The sequence below is a fragment of the Vanacampus margaritifer genome, chromosome 19 (assembly GCF_051991255.1).
Source record: "Vanacampus margaritifer isolate UIUO_Vmar chromosome 19, RoL_Vmar_1.0, whole genome shotgun sequence".
Taxonomy (NCBI): Eukaryota; Metazoa; Chordata; class Actinopteri; order Syngnathiformes; family Syngnathidae; genus Vanacampus; species Vanacampus margaritifer.
This window is the reverse complement of record NC_135450.1, coordinates 6,544,915-6,568,512: the sequence shown is the minus strand read 5'-3', so window position 1 is coordinate 6,568,512 and position 23,598 is coordinate 6,544,915. Positions and strand designations below refer to the sequence as shown.

General features: G+C 38.3%; 2 protein-coding genes and 1 long non-coding RNA gene across 5 annotated transcripts in view; 2 read left to right on the top strand and 1 right to left on the bottom strand.

Annotated features, from left to right (window-relative positions):
* The window catches only part of cep128 (centrosomal protein 128), a 28,014-nt gene extending 5,104 nt beyond the window's left edge, over positions 1 to 22,910 (bottom strand). For both annotated transcript variants that reach the window (XM_077553132.1, XM_077553133.1), the window contains exons 1-19: positions 22,276 to 22,910; positions 21,304 to 21,390; positions 20,902 to 21,031; positions 20,577 to 20,701; positions 20,251 to 20,342; positions 19,125 to 19,197; positions 18,210 to 18,296; positions 18,037 to 18,111; positions 17,829 to 17,955; positions 16,436 to 16,575; positions 15,663 to 15,734; positions 15,218 to 15,403; positions 12,441 to 12,629; positions 10,790 to 11,248; positions 8,701 to 8,862; positions 7,974 to 8,129; positions 5,779 to 5,835; positions 4,086 to 4,278; positions 1,575 to 1,624 (exon numbers count right to left, since the gene is read on the bottom strand). In XM_077553132.1, coding sequence (XP_077409258.1) covers positions 1,575 to 1,624; positions 4,086 to 4,278; positions 5,779 to 5,835; positions 7,974 to 8,129; positions 8,701 to 8,862; positions 10,790 to 11,248; positions 12,441 to 12,629; positions 15,218 to 15,403; positions 15,663 to 15,734; positions 16,436 to 16,575; positions 17,829 to 17,955; positions 18,037 to 18,111; positions 18,210 to 18,296; positions 19,125 to 19,197; positions 20,251 to 20,342; positions 20,577 to 20,701; positions 20,902 to 21,031; positions 21,304 to 21,390; positions 22,276 to 22,449 — 2,634 coding nt within the window. In that variant the 5' untranslated portion in view covers positions 22,450 to 22,910. The remainder of the gene's footprint in view (positions 1 to 1,574; positions 1,625 to 4,085; positions 4,279 to 5,778; positions 5,836 to 7,973; positions 8,130 to 8,700; positions 8,863 to 10,789; positions 11,249 to 12,440; positions 12,630 to 15,217; positions 15,404 to 15,662; positions 15,735 to 16,435; positions 16,576 to 17,828; positions 17,956 to 18,036; positions 18,112 to 18,209; positions 18,297 to 19,124; positions 19,198 to 20,250; positions 20,343 to 20,576; positions 20,702 to 20,901; positions 21,032 to 21,303; positions 21,391 to 22,275) is intronic.
* On the top strand, positions 14,983 to 17,421 carry LOC144039607 (uncharacterized). Of its 2 annotated transcripts, XR_013289496.1 has the most exons (3): positions 14,983 to 15,167; positions 15,235 to 15,785; positions 16,421 to 17,421. It is a non-coding gene; the product is annotated as an uncharacterized LOC144039607 (long non-coding RNA). The 2 variants fall into 2 exon arrangements; XR_013289495.1 differs by lacking the exon at positions 14,983 to 15,167 and having other exon boundaries at positions 15,178 to 15,785.
* A 386-nt stretch (positions 22,911 to 23,296) lies between the features above and the next one.
* Positions 23,297 to 23,598, top strand: part of tshr (thyroid stimulating hormone receptor) — a 20,722-nt gene continuing 20,420 nt past the window's right edge. Inside the window, exons 1-2 of the mRNA XM_077553218.1 lie at positions 23,297 to 23,517; positions 23,583 to 23,598. The exon at positions 23,583 to 23,598 is cut by the window's right edge and continues 187 nt beyond it. The gene's annotated coding sequence lies outside the window, so the exon portion shown is untranslated. The remainder of the gene's footprint in view (positions 23,518 to 23,582) is intronic.

Sequence of the window (23,598 nt, the reverse complement as noted above, 5' to 3'; positions counted from 1 at the left end):
CCTTCATAATTAATGGCTCGACTGGGTACGAGACAGCTGAATAATTGCACACAAGTTTTGCCAGGTGCTGTCGAGTGTTAACAGATGGATCCCAGGTATCTAACTCTTGGCAAGTGAATGTCTACGTCTGGTGGTGGTGCGCAAAAAGGCCAATGGAGGTGATGGTGGGGGGGTTGTGTCGATCCAACACCTCAGTGAAGGTGATGGTGGATGTTGCGGCACAGTGGGATAGAGACAAGGCCACCGGTAGCTTTCAAACAGCAAGACCTCATGTCTGCTGCAATTAACTATTTGTCCAGGCATGGCTGCAAGATGTGTCACGCTCAGGGCTGTGCACTCAAGTGTGCAGCAAACGCATCACAGATGACCAAAGGTCCCTGTTGTTTTACTCCATGTTTGTGTTTAATACAATCACGTTAAAGAAAAAAATACACATGCGCATTAAAATAAAATAAAATGTAGTTCTGGTGATGTTCGTTAAAATGGGTAATTTACAGGGGATGGTACACTCACTGGTCAATTTATTAAGTACATCTCCACAATATACTTCTTAACTCATTCAAACCCAAGAATGTGTAAATACGTTTTCTAGTACTTTTTCCGTCACTCCCAAAATGGTATTTATAAGTTTTTTTTGTTTTGTTTTTTATGCACGAGCAAACAGAAGGCTTAGATGCAGCTTCTAACCTGAAGAGGTGGCTTAAAGCAATGGTAGTTATTTATTTTTTTTAAACGGCCAGCAGATGGCAGCAGAGTATAAGAGATTAGCCAGGGCCATGTTGCAACAAGCTCTTTTTGCCAGTGTTTTCAAAAGGAATGTGGATAATGATGAAACTTTGTTATATTCTAATGCTAATTGCTGCAAAACGGAAGAAGATACAAATATACGTTTTTTCCCCTGATGAAAGAAGAGACACTAATCTTTCTTTTGGTAGGTTCCATGTTTTTATAGCAATAGAAAACAATATTCTGTAGGCCTTGCAAAATCAGTCAAAATCCAGTAAAACAGCCAGGAGCGAAGGGGGCTGCTTCAGTGAAAATGGCTGGGAGTGAATGAGTGAAAAAAATAATTAAAAAATATTTCCAGGTTTATACTGTGCCCCCCTTGTTTTTTCTCCCTACCCGCTTACATTTTTGTTTTTTTCATCTAAGAAACGCAGAGCACTGACAGGCAACCCGCCTGGCTTACCGTTCTGTCTCCCTCTATTTGTTTTCATGTTGATCAATAAAGTCATCATAATATGAATCAATAAGGTATTTAATCAACAGTATGGAATGGATATAGTTACATTCTAATCAATTTACACCCTTAATGGTAAATAAGCCCAGTTTAAAGTCAAGAAAATTATTTTAATATTGCCAGAGATTTATTTTTTTTTTTTACACTATTACACATTAAAAAGTATGATTCAAAAAGCAGTCGATCTTTCTTTTTTGGATTGCACCTGATTAAACTTCCTGATCAAGTCATACTCCCTCGTCTCCCTCATCACTGACTTCTAATACCCCCCAACTTTAATCATACGAATACACAGAGAAAATATAAAGTGAAGTAAAGAACAATGCATGCCAACCTGAAGGCTTCTCATTTCTTCGTCTTTCTTGCGATTGCCCTCCAGCAGTTCTTAACGAAAAGCAGAAGAGTTTAGACATCTGTTAGTGTTACATCGTTTTTTAATTAATGCCATGGAAGTAGCAAACTTAATCAGTGAATATGATATATAAACCATCTTAGTTAAAAAGTCTAGAATACATAACAATTCACTTCAATTAAAAAAAAAGTATTGTTTTTATCCAAACAAATCTTGTTTCTGCTTGCTGATAATTGCAGCCCCAAATTGTTTTCAGTCGCAATTACTGAATGTTTGCCTAATTAGATATTTGGTAACTGGTTGTATTTCACACTACCACAATATTTACACATTTTGCTTTGCATGATTATTTGCTAAATTAACCTTGCAAGCTGTATCAATTAACTTCCAGCAACACATTAAAGCATGAATCCAAATGAGAATAAATGTTCAAATACATTTTAAATCAATGTTGTGAAAATGATCTGAAAGTAAAATTGTTCCAGTGATTACACTTGCTGTGCTATGTTGCTTGATATTAGTTGCAGAGTTGAGTAAATGCTTGCAGAATTGAAAATGGTTTCAAACGCATCTTCACTGAGCCTTAAGTGCCTCCTAATGCGAGAAGAGCTCCCCTGACAAATAAACAGAAAACACTTGATGTCTCCAGCTGCTTTTCTCCAACCATTTGCCCAAATGCTCCACAAACATTTACTTGTAGTTGTGAACCATACAAAGTGGAATTTGTTACAAGCTGGGGAAGACTACACCTCTATCTCTTTAAGCATTGAAACAAAATAGATTTGAAAAAAACAAATTTTTGACATGAATAACTCATCTCTACAACTGATCTTTAAATTAGCTCACGTTTTAGTTCTGAAACAAGGAAAGGAATATTGTACAGATGACACATATCACCTATTTAATGTTTTTTCATCAGGTCAAACAATGTTCCATGGTTGAGAGGACTCAAACCAAATAGAGATAAATAATAAATACGTGTAGGGAATAGTTCTGCTGACTGGTGCCATTAACAGCCAGTCGCCCGGGGTGAGCAATTAAGTGGCTTTAATAAAAACATCGATCACATTAGAATTTGATGGACAAGTCTACCGTCATACTCTAGCAAAGGTTATTAGGGTTCAGCTGCCGTAATTGTAACGTCACCTTGTTGACTAGCAGACTATGCCGAGCCAAAAATATGTGCAATATTAATTCACATTTATAACAGAACGTATGGTGTTCTATAGGGTTCAATTCTGAGGCCACTGCTATTTTCATTCTATCTGCTGCCAGGGGTTCCATCTTTAAAAAAACTGTGGTGGTTGTTTTAAAGTCACATCCAAGTCAGAATTTAGGAGTAATAAATTTAATAACAATGCATATATCTGGGGTCTGGAGACTGGGGTCAAGTTGTATTTTACAATTTTAAAAATGTGCAGATGTTACTTCATGTTAAAGATTAGATAGCGCTTGATATGAAAAGAAAAATGCACTGAACTGTCACCGTCTTACAAATGCATGTATGCCATGTAGCGGCAGAAAAATGACCTCAAAACAAATTAATATCACACTCGTTTTTTACATGACATCTTTTTAATTTTAACTCAATTTTATGAGTTATTATGAAATTGCTGTCTCAATGACTAAAAGAGGCAGCCATATTTCTATTAGCTTAACATTTGTTTCTACTTTTATGTTAAGAGTATGAAAATATTTTATTGTACATTTAGAGCAGATATAAAATTTTAACTATTACTATTGAAATCATGCGATTAATTACGATTAAAAATTGTAATCGTCTGACACCCCTAATCCTAACTGCATGATTTGCAAGGCCAAGTTGAGCAATTCTAGTCACGGAACCTGGTGAGGTTGAGTGTTTCAACAAAGCTAAGAACCACTTATCTATATAACATCAGTCATTCCATTTCCTATCAAAGAGATGGAAGCAACTTTTGTATAAATGGCTGATTGGTTCCACCCATGCTGATGCTTTCCGCCCTGGGCGTCCGGGACTATAAAACCAGCTGACCCGCTGATGAAATTATTCTTTAGTCTTGATCATCTAGACATCTCATCATTACTGGTTGAGCGGTGAGGGAAGACTATGAAGAGATGAAGTGTGTGATATGCTGAGGAGAGCTTCTGCCGAGGTGAAAGAGAGAAAACGAACAGATAAGATCTGAGATGCAGACACAATTTATAAGGATCACAGAGTCAAGCAGAAGCTATTAAAAAGGGTCAAATTCCAAAGAACAATTTTTATTACGCTGATGCTATTTTAGATTAAATACTGTATTTTTAAATCTGCTAATGTTTAACAGAAATGGATGAATTCCTTACATTTGCACTTTTTTTTTTACGGTATTCAGAATACCGTATTCTGAATTAATGAAGTCATCTGCTTGCTAACAAAAAAAAAAAGAGGCAGATATAATACAACTAAAATGCTCCATGACAGTGACTCATTGACACTTACACTAAAGCAATAGCAGTGACGTGATTGTGTACCTTTTTTTTCAGTGCTGATGGAGAGTAGCAGATTTTCTTGTTCGTCCAGGCGCTGCAAGAGAGCATCTCGGTCAGAGCCCCGAGTCTGCCTGAGTGCTTTTAGCTCATCCCTGGTGTGCTTGTGCTGCATCCTCAGGCGCTGTTCTCTTGTGTCATGCTCTCGCACCTCCTCACGGAGCCAGCGGATCTTGGCCTGGTTTGTTGGAAGAGACAAATGAAGAAATATTAGCGTGTCTTCTTTTATCAGGAAAAAAAAGGTATATTTCTATCTGTTTCTGTTTTGCAGCAATTAGAATTATTCACAAATCTGTTTAAAACTGTGGGGAAAACAGCTTTTTGAAACATCTTGGTTGATCTCTATACTCTGCTGCTACCTGCTGGCCGTTTTTGTAATAACTACGATTGCTTCAACCGTTCCCTTCAGTTCAGAGGCTGCATCAAAGCCTTCTCTAGCATTAAAAAAAACATTTTTTTAAAAACAATGTATAAATACGTTTTTGGGATACTGGCAAAATTTTAAATAGAACGTATTCATATGTTTTTGGGAGCAAATAATGCTGCAACATGTACAAACCTCAATTCTAATGAAGTACGCAGTGTAATAACAAGTAAATAGAAAAGAATGACTTTCAAATCTTTTCAACCTGCATTCAACTGAATATACTATAAAAATTAAAGGGAAAGTCAAGTCAAAAAATGTCTTTATAAGTTTTATGTGTCCCCACTCCCCACTAGTCTAAACAAAGCATTCTGATTAATGCTGCTTTTGAATTAAGCAGAAAATTCACCCATTTTTATCCATTTCAGGAGGCGGCAATTTTGCCACTTACTGTCGACCGAAAATGACACATCACAGTCGTTCAGGGCTCAGCTTGTGAACATCACATGACCAAACCCAGAACACAGGTAAGCCATTAACGGCCGTTACATTCCCGATCCGGAACGCACCCACCCAATCTTAAAATAAGTGTAAAAATAGGCCGATACCACAACACCGATACCGCTTAACCAGCCTGACTGACGTATGGCTCCACGGAGTAGGAGCCATGTTAGCAATTTGGGACTTCAGGTAAACATGGCTGACTGCCAATTATGTATGCATGATGTATTCATTGTGCGTAATTTTGACAACTACATGTCCTTTAGTGAGCTACATGTATAATATTAACATATTTGATTTGGAAAGCTGTATATTTCTAAGACAATAAAAATACATACATATATTTGTATAGGCCTACATGTCTTATATTATTGTGTACTTTTTTAAAAAAAAAATTACTAAAATTGTTATGTTAATTACGTGCTCACTAACCCTCAAACCCATTCACACCTTCGAGTGCATCACTCTTTGCAGATGCAAAATGAAACAACTATCCAGAAGCTTTCAGTCAAGTCAACCAACCACTGTTAATGAACTTGCAAAACAACAATAAATGCTGTGACAGGACAAGAGCCATTAAAATAATCGTACAATAACACTGGAAAGGAGTCATATTATTTGATCTTTTTCTCATAAAATATCGTTGAAGCCATACAAAACTTTTAATTATTAGTTTAGTTTCATTCATTCGTTTCCTTACTATAGAGGTATCCCAACAGCGATGCACTCTTTATCTTATGTTGTATAATTGAATTTGGTAGAATAAAATCCCTTGGTTGGTTGAAAGAGTAACACTGCATGCAATAATCATACCTTTGTCTCTGCCAGCCAAAAAGAGGTGTCTTTTACTGATCCAGCTTTCTTAAATGCCTGTTAAAACAAACAGAGGCAATCGTGACCTTTCCTGCATGCAAGCAACACAAAAAAGGAAAATAATGTACCAGTTATGCATGAGAATTAACAGGAAACTAATGTCTTCCATGATTCTCTTATAGCATGACTCATATTAGCAGATAAATGTTTGTATGCTGTCAGCTCAAATGAAACTGAAATAGATAATTTTAGCATGTTTAAGTATTAAGTATCTACTCTATTTGGTTATATTTAGCATTTGTAGATTTTGCTAAATATTGAAACTAGGGGTGTCAGGCGATTAAAATTTGTAATTGTAATTAATCGCATGACTTGAATAGTTAACTCACGATTAATCACAATTTTTATATCTGTTCTAAATGTACAATCAAATTTTTACATACACAAAAAATGAAAATGTTAAATAGAAAAATGCAGCAGCTTTTAGTCACTGAAACAGTAATTTCACAATAATTCATAAAATTAAGTTCAAATGAAAAAGATGTACTGTAAAAAACTAGTGTAATATTGAGTTGTGTTAAGGTCATTTTTCTGCCACTAGATGGCATAATTGAATTTGTAAGATTTTGGTGCTTTTTTCTTTTTTTATTAAGTGCTATAGTGAATAAACTTGTGAATTCTGTACATTTTTAAAATTACAATACAACTTGACCAGAGTCTTTACAAATATATGCATTATTATTAAATTTATTACTGCTAAGTATTGACGTGGGCGTGTCTGCTGCGTTGTGCCTGGAATTCCCCCAGTACAGGCTGTCCAAGTAAGGGGCGGTCATTAATCGCACGTTAAAAAAAATTGTGGCATTATAGGAACTTTAAATTAATTCAAAAGTAACACACTCATTTTGACACCTGTGCTTGTAAGCGACTAATAGTGTTTAGAGCAGACAAACATTACTGCTTTAAGTCTGTGTCCAAACTTCAAACCATTTTCTCCTCTCAATTCCCCATCATATGACCATAAGAGGGTTTTGCATAGATATATTTACATTCTGAAATGATAAAGAGGAATCCAAAAGGTCATTAACTACAGTCAATAATCTTCCACTGTAGGTGGACGAATTAACCGAAGACCAACAAATTTAATTTCATGCAGTCAGTTGTGAAATTGAATTTTCTTCTTCACAATAGGACTGACCTGTTTTACTCTGGTAATATATTGGTAAATAAAAGCACAAAACACATGCACAGACAATTTTGCACACAAATATACAATTAAACCTATGGTTAGGTTAGACTAGGTTTAATGAACAAATGTGGCAAGAACACATTCCATTTGAGGTCTTGACACACATCAACATCTCCGCATGGGCATCAGGCAACTTTTCCAAGCTGTCACTTCAAACCAGCTCTAAGCCAGATAGATATCCCAGGCAAGTGACTGCCACAAAAGTTCAAAGTGCATCTATGCAGTGTATCGATGCTAAGGTCCCCTTCTGAGGGGATCCGCAAGCACTTGGCACAGAGAGTGACTGTGAGTGAGGATACAAATGTTTTTTGTGATCAAAGGAAGCTCTGCTGCAGGAAAAAAAATAAACTTTTTAAAAATCGAAGATAAAACGACTGTGAGTTAAAATTGTTGTTGGCGGGAATGATGTGCACTTTTCTTATCTAAGTGTCTGTTTGTGGTTCACATGTATCGTTATTGTGCCGATACTGTACTTCTGTACTTGTACCGTTTTTTAACGGCCAACTCAATTCGAATCACCACCGATTCATGAACAACCCTAGAAACTACTCTTACTCGGTCTCGTACCTCGCATAGAATAACAAGGTAACAGAAACCTGACCAAGCCCATAACGGTTAATGAGTCCTCTCATTAGGCAAATCCCTTTGAGAGTTTGACTCCTTTCAAGATGGCAGATCACAGATGATATATAGGGCGTTGACTTACGTGTCTGGCTCCATCAGTGCTGGTTCAGATTGAGGAATCTATAAGAGCAGCTACAGAATGGCTGCGCTCATTAGCATAGTAGTGGGGAAGGAAATTAGCCTACATAAGGGGATAATGGTTGCAGGTGGACAATAGGGACATTTTTTGACACACTTCGAAACAATCTATCAGTCAGTGATGAAGGTGGATGCGTGGATGACGTACATCCATTGACAAAGATGGTAAAACACCAGAAAGTACCTGGAAGTTGTCTTCACCATTCCTTGGCAGAGCTCCATCGAGTTCATCATTGATGGATGAAAGAAGGGCGCCGTGTTCTGCTTCCATCTCTGCCATCTTCTCTTCCACTTTAACAAGCTCTAATACTGTTGCATGCCTCCCTTCATCTGACCTGACCTATGGAGGATTTGAGAATAATGAGAGTACATACATTGATAAACACAGACAACTTTAGGGATTAAAGTGTCATTTGCTTTCCTCCTACACAAACAGACCTGGTTAACCATCTTCCTCCAGTCTGCTCTGTCAATAGTTTCAGGGTCTCTTCCAGGGCATAGTCAATCAATATGTCAGGGACACAGGAACTAAGTGAAGTGTTGCCGGGGGGACGGTGGGTCATCATTCTGTCTCTTCATGATAAACTACCCACGTTACATGAATAACAGTCTCTCTTTTTTTCTCTATTCGGCCGACTTAGAGTCAATACATGGACGCCCTGAAGAGATTCTCCTACTTATGGGGCCTGTCAGACGGGAGAGTGAAGGCTCCATCTGTTGTTGTAAAACACCAATGATTTTATGGAGCGGCCCTTTCAAATAGTGCTGATATGGCACAAATGCAACCTTTTCAACCTTCTCAGGGATTGCATGATCACATGACGTTGAATACATGACTGTGTTAAAACCTCCTTCTATCTTGTCTACATTGTTTGTTTGTTTTTTTACATAATTCAACTTTTTGCACTTACTTCATCCAGTTCCAGTTTAAGTAGCTGATACTTTTTGTAGAGGAGTGCATGTGCATCCTCTTTGGAGCTCAGCTGTGCAGCCAGCTTATCACACTCATCCTTCATCCTGTCCAACTTGACGCGCAGCACCTCGCACAACTTCTTCTCTGACACGGCGCCTGCCTAATGGAGAGCAGGTGAGTTTATGATCATCGTGTTGTAGAGATGAAGGAAAGGATTGGACATAATCAAATTTACAAGTGAACCCTGAACCATCATTGAAAAATATTTCCCCGGGCTGAATTTTTGTTCCGAGCACGTTTTCTGAGGGAAGACCTGCTGGTTCATTAGGAGAAAAAAAAAAAACTTTTCCGTTTTAGTTGGTAGCTACAAAGGCCCTTAAGTTTGCAATCAAAGAACTATTTATCCTATATGTGCACACATGCCCAGATCACCTAGTGCTTACCAGGGTTATTATAGTTTTGAAATTTAATTTTAGTAAGTTTTGATTTTGTTTTGAGTTTTGTTTTTTAAATTTAGGTAGTTTTAATTAGTTTACAGAGTGGTTCTGTTTTTATTCGTTTTAGTTCTTTAAAAAATGCTTAGGTTTAGTTTTTAAAAAAGGTCTATTACTTGTGCGCGATACTGTATTTAAAAAACACCATAGTAACAATTTTTTTTTAACCTAATGTTGCATTTCGGCTGAGTTAAATGGAAAAAAAGCAGACAAGCTGAGCCATTGAAGCCAAAAGCCAAGCATGAAAAATTGTGGCATAGGAGCGACGTCATCTGAAGGTCCTTTTCTATTGGCTGCTGCTAGATGACGTCATTTCTGCGTGACACACTTTCAAACGTCCATATTTCGGTTAATATCAACATAAATCTACTTCAAATCACTTAAAATCATCTCCAAAGGCTCATGCATTAAATTAATTACCAAATACTAAAACGAGGACATTTTCACTATAATTATCGTTAGTAATGTAGTTTCAGGTTTCGCTTTTTAAAAAGCATTTTTGTTTTTATTTTAGTTCATTAACAAAATATATATTTTTAATTTTTGTTTTATTTTTCGTTTTTTGTTAACTAAAATAATAACCTTGGTGCTTACAGATCTTTCAAATTTCTATATAAAAGGACTGCATTATGAAAGAAATGCATGGAGTACTAATTAAAGTGACATTAACAACATTTACTGAGAACTTAGGATGAACTGAGTGACAGTGAGGAAAAACATTTTTAAAAAGCAGATGGAAGGAAACAGACAGAAGGAAAATGCAAAATTAAAGCTGGGGGGGAGTGACAACTAAGGGAAGGGATTATGAGGGAAAGAGATGATACAGTGGAGGGGAAACCAAGAGAGAGCAAGGACAAGGAAAAACAGCTATTTTAAGATTTTTTATTTTTTTTACCCCCTAAAAGTTAGCTGCAGCTAAACGGGAATATATGCTTCTAGGTATGCTCTTTGAATATTGGGTGGGCTTCTTAGGGACACACGCAGCACCCATGGGATAGATCTTAATACATTCTAGAACATGTCCTTGTCCTCGCTGAACTGAAATAACACCAATGAGGACAGCTAACGTGCTACATTCACCCATATCAGGGAGGACCATGCACCTGAAAAACAATGGACGAATCATCACTGCATATCCTCAAAACAGGGGTTAGAAGTTCAGCGCTGAACGCTTCAAGCGAGAGGAATTCCCCATATACACTGCACTGCTTTAACGAGGCTCCAAGGGTCAGGTGAGTAGCGTTTCTATGTATACCCATGCCCTGGAGCCTTGAAATGATCATGATTTACGCACACCATTCAGATGCCAGCTATGATTCACCCACTCACCCTCAGAGGCCAGTGTCTAAGCCAATAAGGCCTTTTTTTTTTTTACAGGGTAAGAGTCTGAATTACCAGCCATTGATAAATAATTGTTGCGGATGGCACTCAATGTTACGTGCTGTAATGCGCTTCATAATTAGAAACTTTTGAGTACCACTAGTACTACATTAAAAAAATAAAATAAAAAATAATGATAAAATTTAAAAGAAAGACCTTCATACCAACAGATTTTTTCCTTAAAATTGCATGAATTATTTTTTTTTACCGTACCTTAACATCATTTAGTTGTGACTGTATTTCATCACGTTGCTGCCGCCAGAGCCGCAGCATGTCATGCATTTCCTGATTCTTTGTCTTGCCTTCTTCAATCGTGGCCTTCAGGTTGTCCAGCTCCTTCTGATGAACGTCTCTTTCGAGCTGCAGCTGTTTCCTCAGCGTGCCCGGCTCTTCCCGAACCGCAGCCAGCTTGGCCTGCAAGTCCGCTGTGACCCTCTGAAGCTCCTTCTTGGAAGCTTCCGCCTCAGTCAAGCGGTGTGCTAGCTGGGCATGGGCTGAGGTCATTTGATTCAGCGTGACCTGGAGCTCAGCCTGCTTATTCTGGTGTCTCTGACTGAGACGGGTTTGCGCGTCAGCTTGTTCTACAAACCTCTGATTCTCTTCCCTCAGTCTTGCCAAGTTGTCCGACTGACGCCGAACTTCCACCTGAAGGGCAGCAGAGGACTCCTTCACCTATGATTAGAAGTCCTCTTTAGATTTGGGTACAGAATTTATAAATGACTTAAAGCAACACTAAGGAACTTTCAGTTTGCGTTGATTATGGCGGCGCCACATGGACAAAAGCGGTATTGTTATGTCTGAAGGAAGACCACATTTCCTATGAGGACAAGTGCATTACGTCATTGATCCTTAACTTTCCTTTTATCCAGGTAGCTTCCCTTTTCCTTTTTTGTCTCCTCAGACAAAACTTTACAGTTGTTTTGCAGCTTCTGCCAGCAAAGTAGTAATCTTACATCGACATTCAAATTGACTTCCGTCTTTGTAACGAATGGGGAAAGCGGGAAGTGATGTGTGCCATAAAGCATTCGAGCACATTTGTAGTTTTTGTGTGGCAGTGTTTCTACCATCCTCCTCAAAGTTGCTTAGTGCCAGGTTTTGTTTTTTTAAACTAAAGACATTTCTACCTTAGAATATAATGTTAGTGCTGGCTGGCTGGCTGCTTTCAAAACTAGCAAGACAGATAACAAGGCAAGATTCATCATGGATGTGGAATAACTTGATACTGAGGACTGACTGCTGTCCTGTCGGTAAAAGTGAAGGTGATAAACATGCTTGAATTGACCGTTGGAATATTTTATGAATAATAAAAAAGAAAAAACTGTCAAACAACAGAAGACAGTGTAAAATCCCTCCAAATAAATCATTAAAAAATTTAACAAAAAGTACATCTAAGAAATAGGGGTGTAAAAATTAGTGCGTTAAATTTTGAGTTAATTTGAGGTTCCTTTAATGCCACAAATTTTTTTAACGTGTGATTAATGACCACCCCTTACTTGGAGAATTCCAGTCAGCAGACACATCCACGTCAAAATTTAGTAGTAATAAATTTAATAATAATGCATATATTTGTGGAATAAGTTGTATTTTACAATTTTAAAAAATGTGCAGAATTTCACATATTACTTCATGTTAAAAATGTGCTCTTAATATGAAAAGTTAAAAGTAAAAAAATAATAATCCACTTTTATGTGAAGAAAATCAAGAGTTAATAACTATTGAAGTCATGCAATTAATTACAATTACAAAAAATGTAATCGCCTGACACCCCTACTAATAAACAAATTATAATTGCTGACTACTAAAATGATCAACATATTTGGTTGCTTGGAAACAGTATTGAGGGATGTTCAACCCTGACCCTCACCTCCCGCATTTCCTGTTCAAGAGCCAATTGGCGCTGGCAGCTCTCAGAAAGCGCCACGTCCTTGCGGTGCAGCTCCTCTTCACGCAGGGCCAAACGTTGTAGGTTTTCAGCCAGCTCTCTGCGGGCAGCCTCAGCCTGCTGGCTCAGCGCCTTCAGCTGGGTATGGGAGCCTTCCTTTTCTTTGGCTACCTGGAGAGAGGAACAGAAAGAGTGGGGGCAAGACGGGTGAAAGAAGAGGGGGAAAGAATTACATAAGACGATGGGGAGGGAAATGGTGAACAAAGCAGAGCTCTGACAACATTTGACGAGGGCAAGAGAAAGAGTGACGGGGAAACAGCGGAGGGAAACATATGCGGCAGCAGTTTTTGTATTGACAGAAGAGCGCTCGCACCCGGCAATGCGATAAGGGACAGCTGTCAGGTCTGTGCAAGGCAGATTGCGTCTAATACTCCGGGGTCTTTGACTGGACTTTTTAAGGAGTTTGCTGTAGCTCAGAAACTAATCATTTAATTGAGCGCTTGATTATACATCCTTATTTAATAAGGGGGTGGAAATTAAATCATAATGAATTCACAAAACATCAAGTCCAGGTGGGAGTCTCTTGCCGTTTTCATACTGTTTGACTAGTAAATTGGTGCATTATCTGTGTGTTATGACTGCGTTTTGGGTTGGCTCATTGGGTCATATGTGACTGTGAGTCATGCGGTCATTTTGTTGTTATGGTCCCTTATGATGATAATGATGTTGTTGTCAGTTGTTATGCAGTTGATATGCCTTTTTATGATTAAGTTGTCAGTTGCTATTCAGTCACTCTGTCCCTTGAGATGATTATGTTGTCAGTTACTATTCAGTCACTCTGTCCCTTGTGATAATAATATCAGTTGCTATGCATTTGCTGTCTCTTTTGATGGTGACGATGTCTGTTGATATGCAGTTGCTATGCCCATGTGATGATGAAGTTGTCAGTTGTTTTGCATTTATGTCTCTCGTGATGGAGTTGTCAGTTACTATGCAGTTATGAATTTTGTGAGTGTCGTTGATAGTTGCTATGTAGTTGCTATGCCTTTTGTTATTATGTTGTCTGTTGCTATGGAGTTGTTATATATCTTGTGATGATGGGGTTGTCAGTTGCTATGCTGTTGCTGTCACTTTTGATAATGAAGATGTTTGTTATTATGCAGTTGCTAATTATGCCCCTCGCGATTATGAAGTTGCCAGTTGCTATGCAGTTTGTATGTCTCTTGTAATGATATTGTCAGTTGCTATGCAGTTGCTGTCACTTTTGATGATGAGGATGTCTGTTACTATGCAGTTGCTAATTATGCTCCTTGTGATGATGAAGTTGTCTGTTGCTATGCAGTTATGCCTCTTGTGATAATGACGTTGTCAGTTGATGTACAGTTGTTATGCCTCTTGTGATAATGAAGTTGTCAGTTGATGTGCAGTTGTTATGCCTCTTATGGTGATTAAGTTGTCAGTTACTATGCAGTTGCTATGCCCCTTGTGGTGATGAAATTGTTAGTTGCTCTGCTATTGTGCTTCTTGTGATGAAGTTGTCAGTTGCTATGCAGTTGCTATGTTCCTGTAATTGTAACTCTTAGATCCTTTATTTTCGTTTCTGTATTTGTGACTCTTATTTAGTCATATAAGCCTTTATTCTGTCATATAGAATTGTGCATTGCTCTAGCGAATTCCTGAATAAACCTTTGTCAGTACATTAAAGCTTCTTTCAGCAGATCAAGGTTTCCTATTCTACTCTTTCATTCAAGCTGTTCTTCCATGTGTTCGAAGGTGCTTCCATGCATCCAGCCCTGCTCTCTCAATCAAGGTTTCTTAGTTTCGAACACAAATTGCAAACATTCACAAGCAAGTCAGATTAATTTGCAAATGCCCAAGTTATAAACGCTCTCTTTTGTTTCAGTTGACTAGCAATTTTAATATAAAGCTACACACCATTTTTCATCATCTATTATTGATGATAGTGTATCTGAATAGCTTTCAGTGATTCCCCTCTTGTACTCATTTCAGAGAATTTCTAACTGAAAAAATTGGACAAAATAAAAAAAAGCATAAATAATTCAGCTACTATAGTTTTATGCAAATGGGTGAGTGGTGGTTTATTTATGTGCTCTGAAAAATACATTGCTTGTTTTGAGTGTCGAACCACAGAACCAGCTATGCTAGGTATTAAATGTCGGCTTCTTTTTTTCTTGGAAGGTCTTAAATGCAAACTCTAAATGCTAAAATGCTAAAAATGGCAAAAACTTTGGGAGAGTTTTCAATTTTTTAAATCGTATCTTTTTAAACAGTGAACATGGGTACCTATTTGCTGTGTAATTGTATATCGACGCCTCTGTTCAAATCTATGTTTCTCAAGTTAAGTCACTTGTGCTTAAATGTGATTAGGCTATCAATTCAATTACACATTCAACAGACAGGTCAAATGCACATTTAACTTGAATGTTCCTGTAATGCCACTTATATTTAGTTCACTATGGTTTTTGATCTCCTCAGCTTCCTTTGAAGTGGCAAGTAAGTATTTTGTTATTGTATAGCAACACTAAATCAAATCACCAAAATAGACTGTGTGAATCTGTGTGGAGTTTGCATAAAGATTCGCACGCATTCTGTTTGGATGTCTGACAAACTTATAATGAGTGCAAGTTACTCGAGTGTCAGGACAGCAACCTCAATTTTCACACACTGATTCACAGAATCTATAAAGCAGTAAGTACAGTACTTTTCCTGTCATTTAACAAATGCCTGCTTTGCCTGACCTGCGCTGCCTTGTCAGTTTGCAGCTGAACGTGGGCCCGGGCCTCCTCAAGCTCCTTCTGCAGTCGACTGCACTTTGCCCTCCATTGGCGCACGGCCTTTTGGGCCTTGGCCCTCAGTTCTTCTCTGCTCCTTGTGCTCTCCTGGAGTAAAGCCCCAGCCTCAGTCCTCTCCGCCTGCCCTCGGCTCTGAAAGGAAAGACAAGCTGTATATGTTGAAAAATATTTCTATTCAGTATGTTCATCCTAGAAGCACATCAGTGATTTCACCAAGTTAATCTTTGTCACTTCCGCCCAGAATGGAATATTTAAATATTAAATCGGTGCACTTCAAAATGGAATGCTCACTGAAAATAATCATTAGCATTAAAGGACTTTATGATGCTAATCAAACAAACAACACTAATCAATCTTATTTGCAGCATTAACTGATGAAAATGAGAAATACCTGTATATCCCTCAGTTGTTCAAGCATGCGCACTTGTTGTTGCTCCCGCCGTGCCAGGTCTGCAGACAAGCTCTAAACGAAGGATAAGGAAGCAACAACAACAAAAGAGCGACAGAAACACAGGTCAGAGAAAGAAAAATTGGATTAGCCTTTAAACGAGTCTGGTAAATAGCGCACAACTAATTCACATTGGATTGTTTGATATCGCTAACAACAACCTGGAGTCACTTTGAAGTTCTCATTTTGATGTCTAAATTCTCAAATTGGAGTATTTCTATCAAGTAGTCTCGGCAGTTGAGTAGTCACACAACAAGTTCACTGGGAATAAATCCAGCCACACCGCTTCCATTCGACTTCAATTTTGCTTCTTTGCTTTTACTACCAATATAAAAGCACAGTTTGATCTATGGTAAGCGAAGCCCTCGGTGCTAGATCCCTCTCACGTTTGAACACCTTGCGCACATTTCAGGAAGCATGACAAAAAAATGTTGTCTTTTGAAACAAAGGTTCATCAAAGAAACGTCAGAGAGAGAGAAAAAAAAAGCTAAAATATTAAAAGTTCGTCTTTCTATTAATGTTTTATTGATAAGACGCCTTTAAACACCTGTCATGTATTTAAAAGGGATTTATGCAGTAAAATTATGTTGTAATAATTTGTAAAAAAAGAGATATGGAAATTTTGGGTTTAGTAACCAAAAACACCATGTGAGCATTGTGCTACATGATTGTTTGTTTGTCTGTTTGTTTCTTTTAAACAGACACGATGAACACACCTCCAACTGGATACTCAGCTGGATCCGCTCTCTCTCCTTGCACTCCACAGCATTCTTGAGCTCCTCCACCTCACTGTTGGCCGACGCCTTGCGCAGTTGCGCTCGTAGTTCTGCTAACTCTTTTTCCATGTCTGAGCCATCTACACACAGTCAATACAGAAAAGACACACACAGGATGTCATCGTCGTATCAACATATATAATGACAACGTCAGTTGTCAACAGTACTGTATTTCCCCCCCAATTATTATAACCACAATTTTCTGATCTGGTCAATTACCTGTATTAATGCTGGGCTAGCACCTGTATCAGGTATCGGCATCAGACTGATAACTTGAAATACTCGTTTTATGGTCAGGAAATGAAATGGAATAAATTAGAAGAATAGAAAATTGCCATTAATTTCATGCCATTTGAAGGAAAAATGTTGTATTGAGATGTAGAGGTTTTTCTTTGAAATTGTCTGTCGTTTTTTGGGGGGCAGGAAATTTTATGTATCAAGTAAAAATGTTCAATACCACTTTTTTTCCCAAACTAATACCAGTATGAGTACTCAACTCCAATACCACGAGTACTGTACTTTTGATACGTAAAAAAAAATTCCCCCCAAAAAAGCAATGACAGACAATTTTAAAGAAAGCCCTATATATCCAAATATAGATTTTTTTTCCTGAAAATCGCATGAAATTAATGGAAATGTTCTGTTTTTGTAATTATTAGTTCCTAGATCCTCATCATAAAACAGCCACAAAAGGGCTGCCGATACTGGTATCAGCTGCTGCCACGAGTACCGATATCTTGAAATAAGGCAATAATAAGAAATAATGTATCAAAAGTACTACTGGAATCAGTATCTGTGACTACTCAAGAGTTGATTACTCGTAATGGCATCAGGCTGAAAAAAGGCTTTACCGAACATCCCTATCAATTACACTAAATGCACTTTTTTTCTTACTATTTTGTGTTGATTAAACATAAAAATGCTAACTGTACAGTCGTTCTTCATGCATCAACTCTACCACAAATTAGTGGGATGTTGTCAGATGGCATTTTTTTTCTTTTGTGGAGTACTTTCTTTTGCCTTGGAGGGTTTTTTTTTCTCTCAAGAAAGATTTTGTTGTTGATTATTCAGTATAATTTGTTTTCCCATAACAAAACTAAATGAAATTCATAGAGGTCTAGGTTTACAACTAATGTTCCTACTTTAGTGTACTAAAAACGAGACTGTCTCCCTTTTGCTCAAACTATTCTCCATCATTTTTAACTTCCCTCATGGGATGGATCCACTTTTCATTATTCATTCATTAAAGACGCATTAATTAAATCGTTTTGCAATAAAATAAGGCAAACTGCCTGATCCCACTCCTGGCATCATTATCACCTACAGTGCGTACCTCGTACTCTTCCCTCCTCCCTGTCTGTGTAGTTGCCAGGAATGGGCTGACTCGTCTGCATCCAGACCCTCTGAAGCTCTGTCTTCTCCTTCCTGGTCCTCTGCAGCTCACCGCGCATATTCTCCACCTGTGAATCATCATCCACGCGTGGCAGAAATGCCGGGATATTAAACTTTCCTGTGTACATTCAATCTAATTAAATAGAGACCTGTTGAACCAGCGACTCTCTGCTGTCCTCTGACTGATCTAATCGTCTTTGAACTCTCTCCAGCTCCTGCTCCATCTGAGGAGAGCGTGTTGATGTTATTGGATGTAAAAAAAAAAACTAATCTGATGTGGTTGAAGCAGGAGAAATAAATGAAAATGAGCACTACTACTCACCTTGGACTTCTCCTTTTCCGCGTTCAGTATTCTAGACGTCATGGCATCCTCTCTCTCACTGACGTTGACTTTATGTCTCTCGAAAGTCTACAAAACAAACACGCAGGTCCGAAACGTGTTCTTACAGGACCACTGCAGCAATAACAATGCAACATGACAGGTGCTTTAGTATGACATCATCCGCGCACTCCTTCTCTTTGAAATGAGCCACTGGCATAATGGTGGATTTGTACAGGGCTTCACATCCCACTCAATCCCACCCATTAGAAGCGGGCTATGGTGATGAATTGTCGGCTGCGAGCAATAACATCTACCCAAGTGACTCATCATCTATTTGATTCACATCACAGCGGGCCCATCGGTGGGAAATAAATGTGCCCTGTGCTTCCCCTCTCCTCCTTTACTTTTGTGAGAAAATGGATTAGTTTCCTCTTCATTTCCTTATGTGTTTATTTACTCTTAGTTTTTTGTTCTTTTTTGAACATTATTTCTCCTCACCCTTATCACTTTCCCATTAGGACACTATGGTGGCAAGGGACATAAATTGAAATGGTTGCTGCTTTGTACAGTACTTGGAAACGTGAGCACATCCCCAGGTGAGCAGGATTATGAAATAATATATTATAGTGACACAGTGCCCCCTTGTGGTCTACTACAAAACTACATTTTGAAAAATGCATACAACTTGGGTCTCTTCACTAGCAAGTTGGTTATAAATGTCTAAATGACACTGCATTACTAATGTGATGAGCTAATTTTGCTGCAGCTGTGTCTTGTGTGTAATTAAGTTGCTGGTATTCTAAAGTTGACGTTGAGAATTTATTTAAATAATTCATTTGGCTACTGTTTGATTCAGGGTGCCTAGTGAAAAGTGAATCAAGTTCCAAGCTGAAGACGAAACACACAAATACTTACAGAGTCCTGCCGCTGCGTCGGGGTCACGTAATCTGAGAGGCTCTCTATTGCAAATCTGGTATCAACATCAACCCTGTCAAGCAAAGACAAATACGTATTCGCTGAGTCAAAAAAGGACCACCAAAAACAGTTCTGCAGCTTTCTACTGACAAAATACATTCGCACTTCGACCCAGTCGACAGCATCAGGAGGGAAGTGTGTTTAATAGATTTGTTAAACTTTTTAATTATGTTGAGAGACAAATTGGCTTTTTGACTTTTTAGTGTATCTTTGCAGTCTTTGGTCCCTCATCTCGTTAAAGCTTGAAAATTAGTGACAAGGTTTCAAAAGCTTTTTCAGAGCAGGTGAAAACTTTTATGCTAATAACTTTTCAGAAGGTACGCCTGCGCAATCCAATGAAATCCAATATATCCAATGTTCTGGTGTTAATTGATTGAAAAATACCCATTTTTTCTTTGTGCATTTGTGTGACACTGTCATCGTGTGTGGCCACTGAAAAATATTCACACTACTAGCAACTAGCAATAGTCAGATCTTGATTATACGGAACAGTTAAGCTTTCCAATAGGATTTATTAGGAAAGAATCATTTCTTGCGGGTTCAGATGCACACTAGAGACACCTGCTGGTCAAAAAGAAATAACCAGTGACAGTCAAAAGTGTCTGTGCTGTGATTCGGACAAACATACGTAAACACTAAAGTTCTTTGTGTGCAAACTCACAATGTTATTTTTGAGAAAACATTCGCTCTGTGACTATTTTCTTGTATAGTGTATTTGCTTGTTTTGTTTGTTGCTTTATTTGTTTTATTTGCCGTTTTGTTGTTTAATACTATTTCCCCCGCCCCTTTCCCTCAAGAGGTGCTGTCTCTTGTCAGGCCATAGTTATAAATAAGAATTTGTTCTTAATCTGTTTTTCCTGGTTAAATAAAAATTAAATAAGGAAATAAATAAATGATCACTGTTGCAAAATACTAGCGTGTCCGGGATATCAAACACAGCAAATAGTTTTGGTACACAATAGAATTTGATTCACTTTTCCAAAAGAAGCTGAATGTAGGAAAATACTAACTAAATGGCTGACCTCAATTCAAAACTTCATATACCGTATAATCTGTCAAATATTACCTATTTCTCCTGACGATTTCTTGCTCCAGGTCCACTGACAGTCTCTCTTGGTCACAGCGCAGATCCCTCATGGACTGGTGCAAAGCGTGGATCTGTAATCATCAGAATAAATACTATAGTATAAGACAAACAGCAAATACAAAAGCAGGATCTTATCTGTAAAACATGAAGACAAATCATATTTAGATGAAACCAAAAGAAATGAAAATCCAAAAATTGTAAAATACCAATACATTGCTTTGTTGCTGATGTAGTTTACTCCCTTTGGGACACTTTGTGACAGGACATGTACAGTATTTAACAAACAGTACTTTTGTGGTCCTTACATCTTCTCCTGACAAGCTGCTATTCTTAAAGTGAACACTTGCAGAGCGAGATCTCCTCCTCCTCCCGCTCTCCGGCGTTCTTGTGTAGTCTTTTAGTGGAGACGTTGGTTTGAAATGTTTGCCATCTGTAATTCCACATGATTGCATGCTGTAAAACACTAATGCAGTGGCTACACGGGAATCAATCAATGACGAGAGACAAGTGATAAGTCCAGTGGAAAACTCAGCCAAACAAAGTCATATTCTGCTGTCTCACTCGGTCTGTTTAATTTCTTTCAAGCATATTAATATCCACAACAAGATTATAGATGTGGATGCTCTGTACCTGTTCCAGGGCAACCATCCAGGTCGCTGGAATGCAGGCTGGAGGCGGAAGCACTGCTGTGAACACCGTTGGCCCTGCTCAGTCTCTGTGCCTGCAGCTGAGTGATGGACTCCTCCAGGTTATCCCGAAGCTAGACAATAGAAAGCAGATGGTTGAAGCGACACATAAGAGAGGACTTGGTCAAGACTTGCAGGATAATACTTAAAGGGGTGACTTCAGCCTAATTTTGCATTTGAGTACTCATTTAATTTCAGGAAGCACAATATTAGATTTCATAGGTTACAAGTGAGAGTGCACTGAAATAAAAATGAGACGACCCTGGCCTTGTGCAAGTTAAAAGCCATCTGCGTAATGTGTAATATAATTTCATTACAATGGGAATGGATTGAACAGGTGTCTCACCAAAGCCATGGCCTCTGCCTGGTCATCGGTATGCTCTCTGTACTGACCCAGCATCTGGTCCACCTTGGTCAAGTTCCGATTGGTATCCTGCCAAAGAGACAAAACAAATCAGTATGTGACCGCTGAAAGTCAGGCATCCACACAGATGCAAACAAATAAAATATCTATATTAATGCTATTTTGCATTAGAATGTTATTTTGATTTTTTGACTAATTTTCAAGTGGTGTAATAACATGGCAGTCTCAAAATAATTTTAAGTCAATCAAAGTACAAAATGCAGTCAAATGTTTGTCTGAATTTCCATATTCTTAACCTTTTGTCAAGAACATTATCGTGGGAATAATATGTGTCGGGTGTGTGTCTTGACCTCCCCCGAACGCCTGAGACTGACTCCATGAAACCCTGAGGTTTGATTGAACCCAGGTTAAAAATCACTGTTTCAGCACTTAGCTGTCATGTCAGCACAACATATAGAGATCACACTGATGTCAAGCCACACAGTTGTATTTGCAGTATTTGTACAGATCACAAATTTAAAGCCAAAGAAACACTCACGCTTATTTAAGTATCCTTTTTTAGTATCACCCATTTATTAACATGACATAGCAATATTTGTCAGCAAACTGAAGTGCAATCAGAGTAAAATTATAAAACACAAATAGTGGCCAGAGAGGGTGTTTAGGGTAAAACTAGTTAAAATGTATAGAACAATATGCATAAAAATAAATCAAATTTCTCACCACCTCCTAACTTTTTATCCCTCTTTAGAGACATCTTAATCGAGTTCTTTCTTTTTTTCAATTCCAAAGTCAATATTGATTTTTCTCATTTAACTCCAGCGAATGTCACACAGGTGACGTGTCTGCTTTTCAGTCATGTGTAAATATGAATATTTATTTATATATAAATATATAATATTTATATTTATTTATAAATAAATAAATAAAAATAAGAGGCATGAAAACTCGTACCTGCAAAGTGCTGCACAGTGTGCTGATTTTCTCGGAGATGTCAGCTGCTCGGCCGTCACCTGCACGCCCGCTGGCTCGGCCTCTTTCCCGTGCAGGTCTGCGGTGGGCTTCACGCCCCTGCGGCCTTTGTCCACGCAACCTGTCGTGCGAATCTGACCCGCTGGATGTGTCCATATTTTGGAATTATGCTTCCAAAACGACTGCCTATGCTTAACTTTACATTTAGCAACCTAAGTATAGAAAACGCTCAATAACAAAATAATTGTACATCACATTCGGGATGAAATTGGGAAGCTTTTGCCTTGCTACGAAATGACTTCCTCTAAGACATTATAAGGCCACTAAAATTCAAAATACTTTTTTTTCCCCCTTCCCAAAAACAGTCTCATGGCGTTGTTGTGGGGTGATGCTCCGTTTGATTAGCAACAAGTGGCAAACACTAAATGCTAGCTAGCTAAACTAAAGCTTGCCCAAGTAATACCACAACGACCGTAAAACCTGACATGTGTTCAGCGGCAACATAAAAAAAAAATATTCCACTATCGTGTCGTTTACGTCACGCGAGTTTCGAGTTAAAATAAAACAACTGAGATTCAGCATCCCCGTACTATGGCAACTTGAACTAGCCGCGTCTGAGCAGGAAAAACAACGGACTACGACCGCGGCGAAAAAGAAGGCCGGGAATTGTAGTCTTTTTACCATCGTGAATTTAGGGAATGTGCTATTTGTGGACTACAATATCCACAAGTAGGCTTTTGCGCCGGTGCTGCCGCGCCTAGAGAAAAACAAACAGTACAAGCAGTAATCAAAAACAGTACAGTACTATAGACAATGTTTCGTATGCATTTTTGTTATTTTCTCCTATTTATATTTTTTGTTGTTGGGAACAATGATTGTAATATTAACAGTGGGATTTTTTAAAGATACTATGTGGAGTCAATTAAATGCATGTTTTTCTTTTGCATGTTTATATTATAGGCTACTTATTCTACGTAATCATCTCCTGCTTTACACAAGGCTGCGTCTTTTGCCAAAGTAGAAAGTAACATAATAGCCTACACTCCAAATAATGAGCGAGGGGTTGGGAGTTATTCTCCAATCTAACACAAGAGTGCCTCCTAAGTCCACCCTCAAGATGAAGACTATCTCCAAAAGCCACTAAAGAGATCCAGCTGCCCGTCTTCCAGCATCCCTATACCTTCACAGCCTCACACAGAACCTCCTGGGACCCTGGAAAGAAAAGTGAGCGCTCTTTGCATAGATTTGGGCAACAATTCATGTGCTAACCTGCACATATTTGTATTAAGATCATCAAAGAGGACC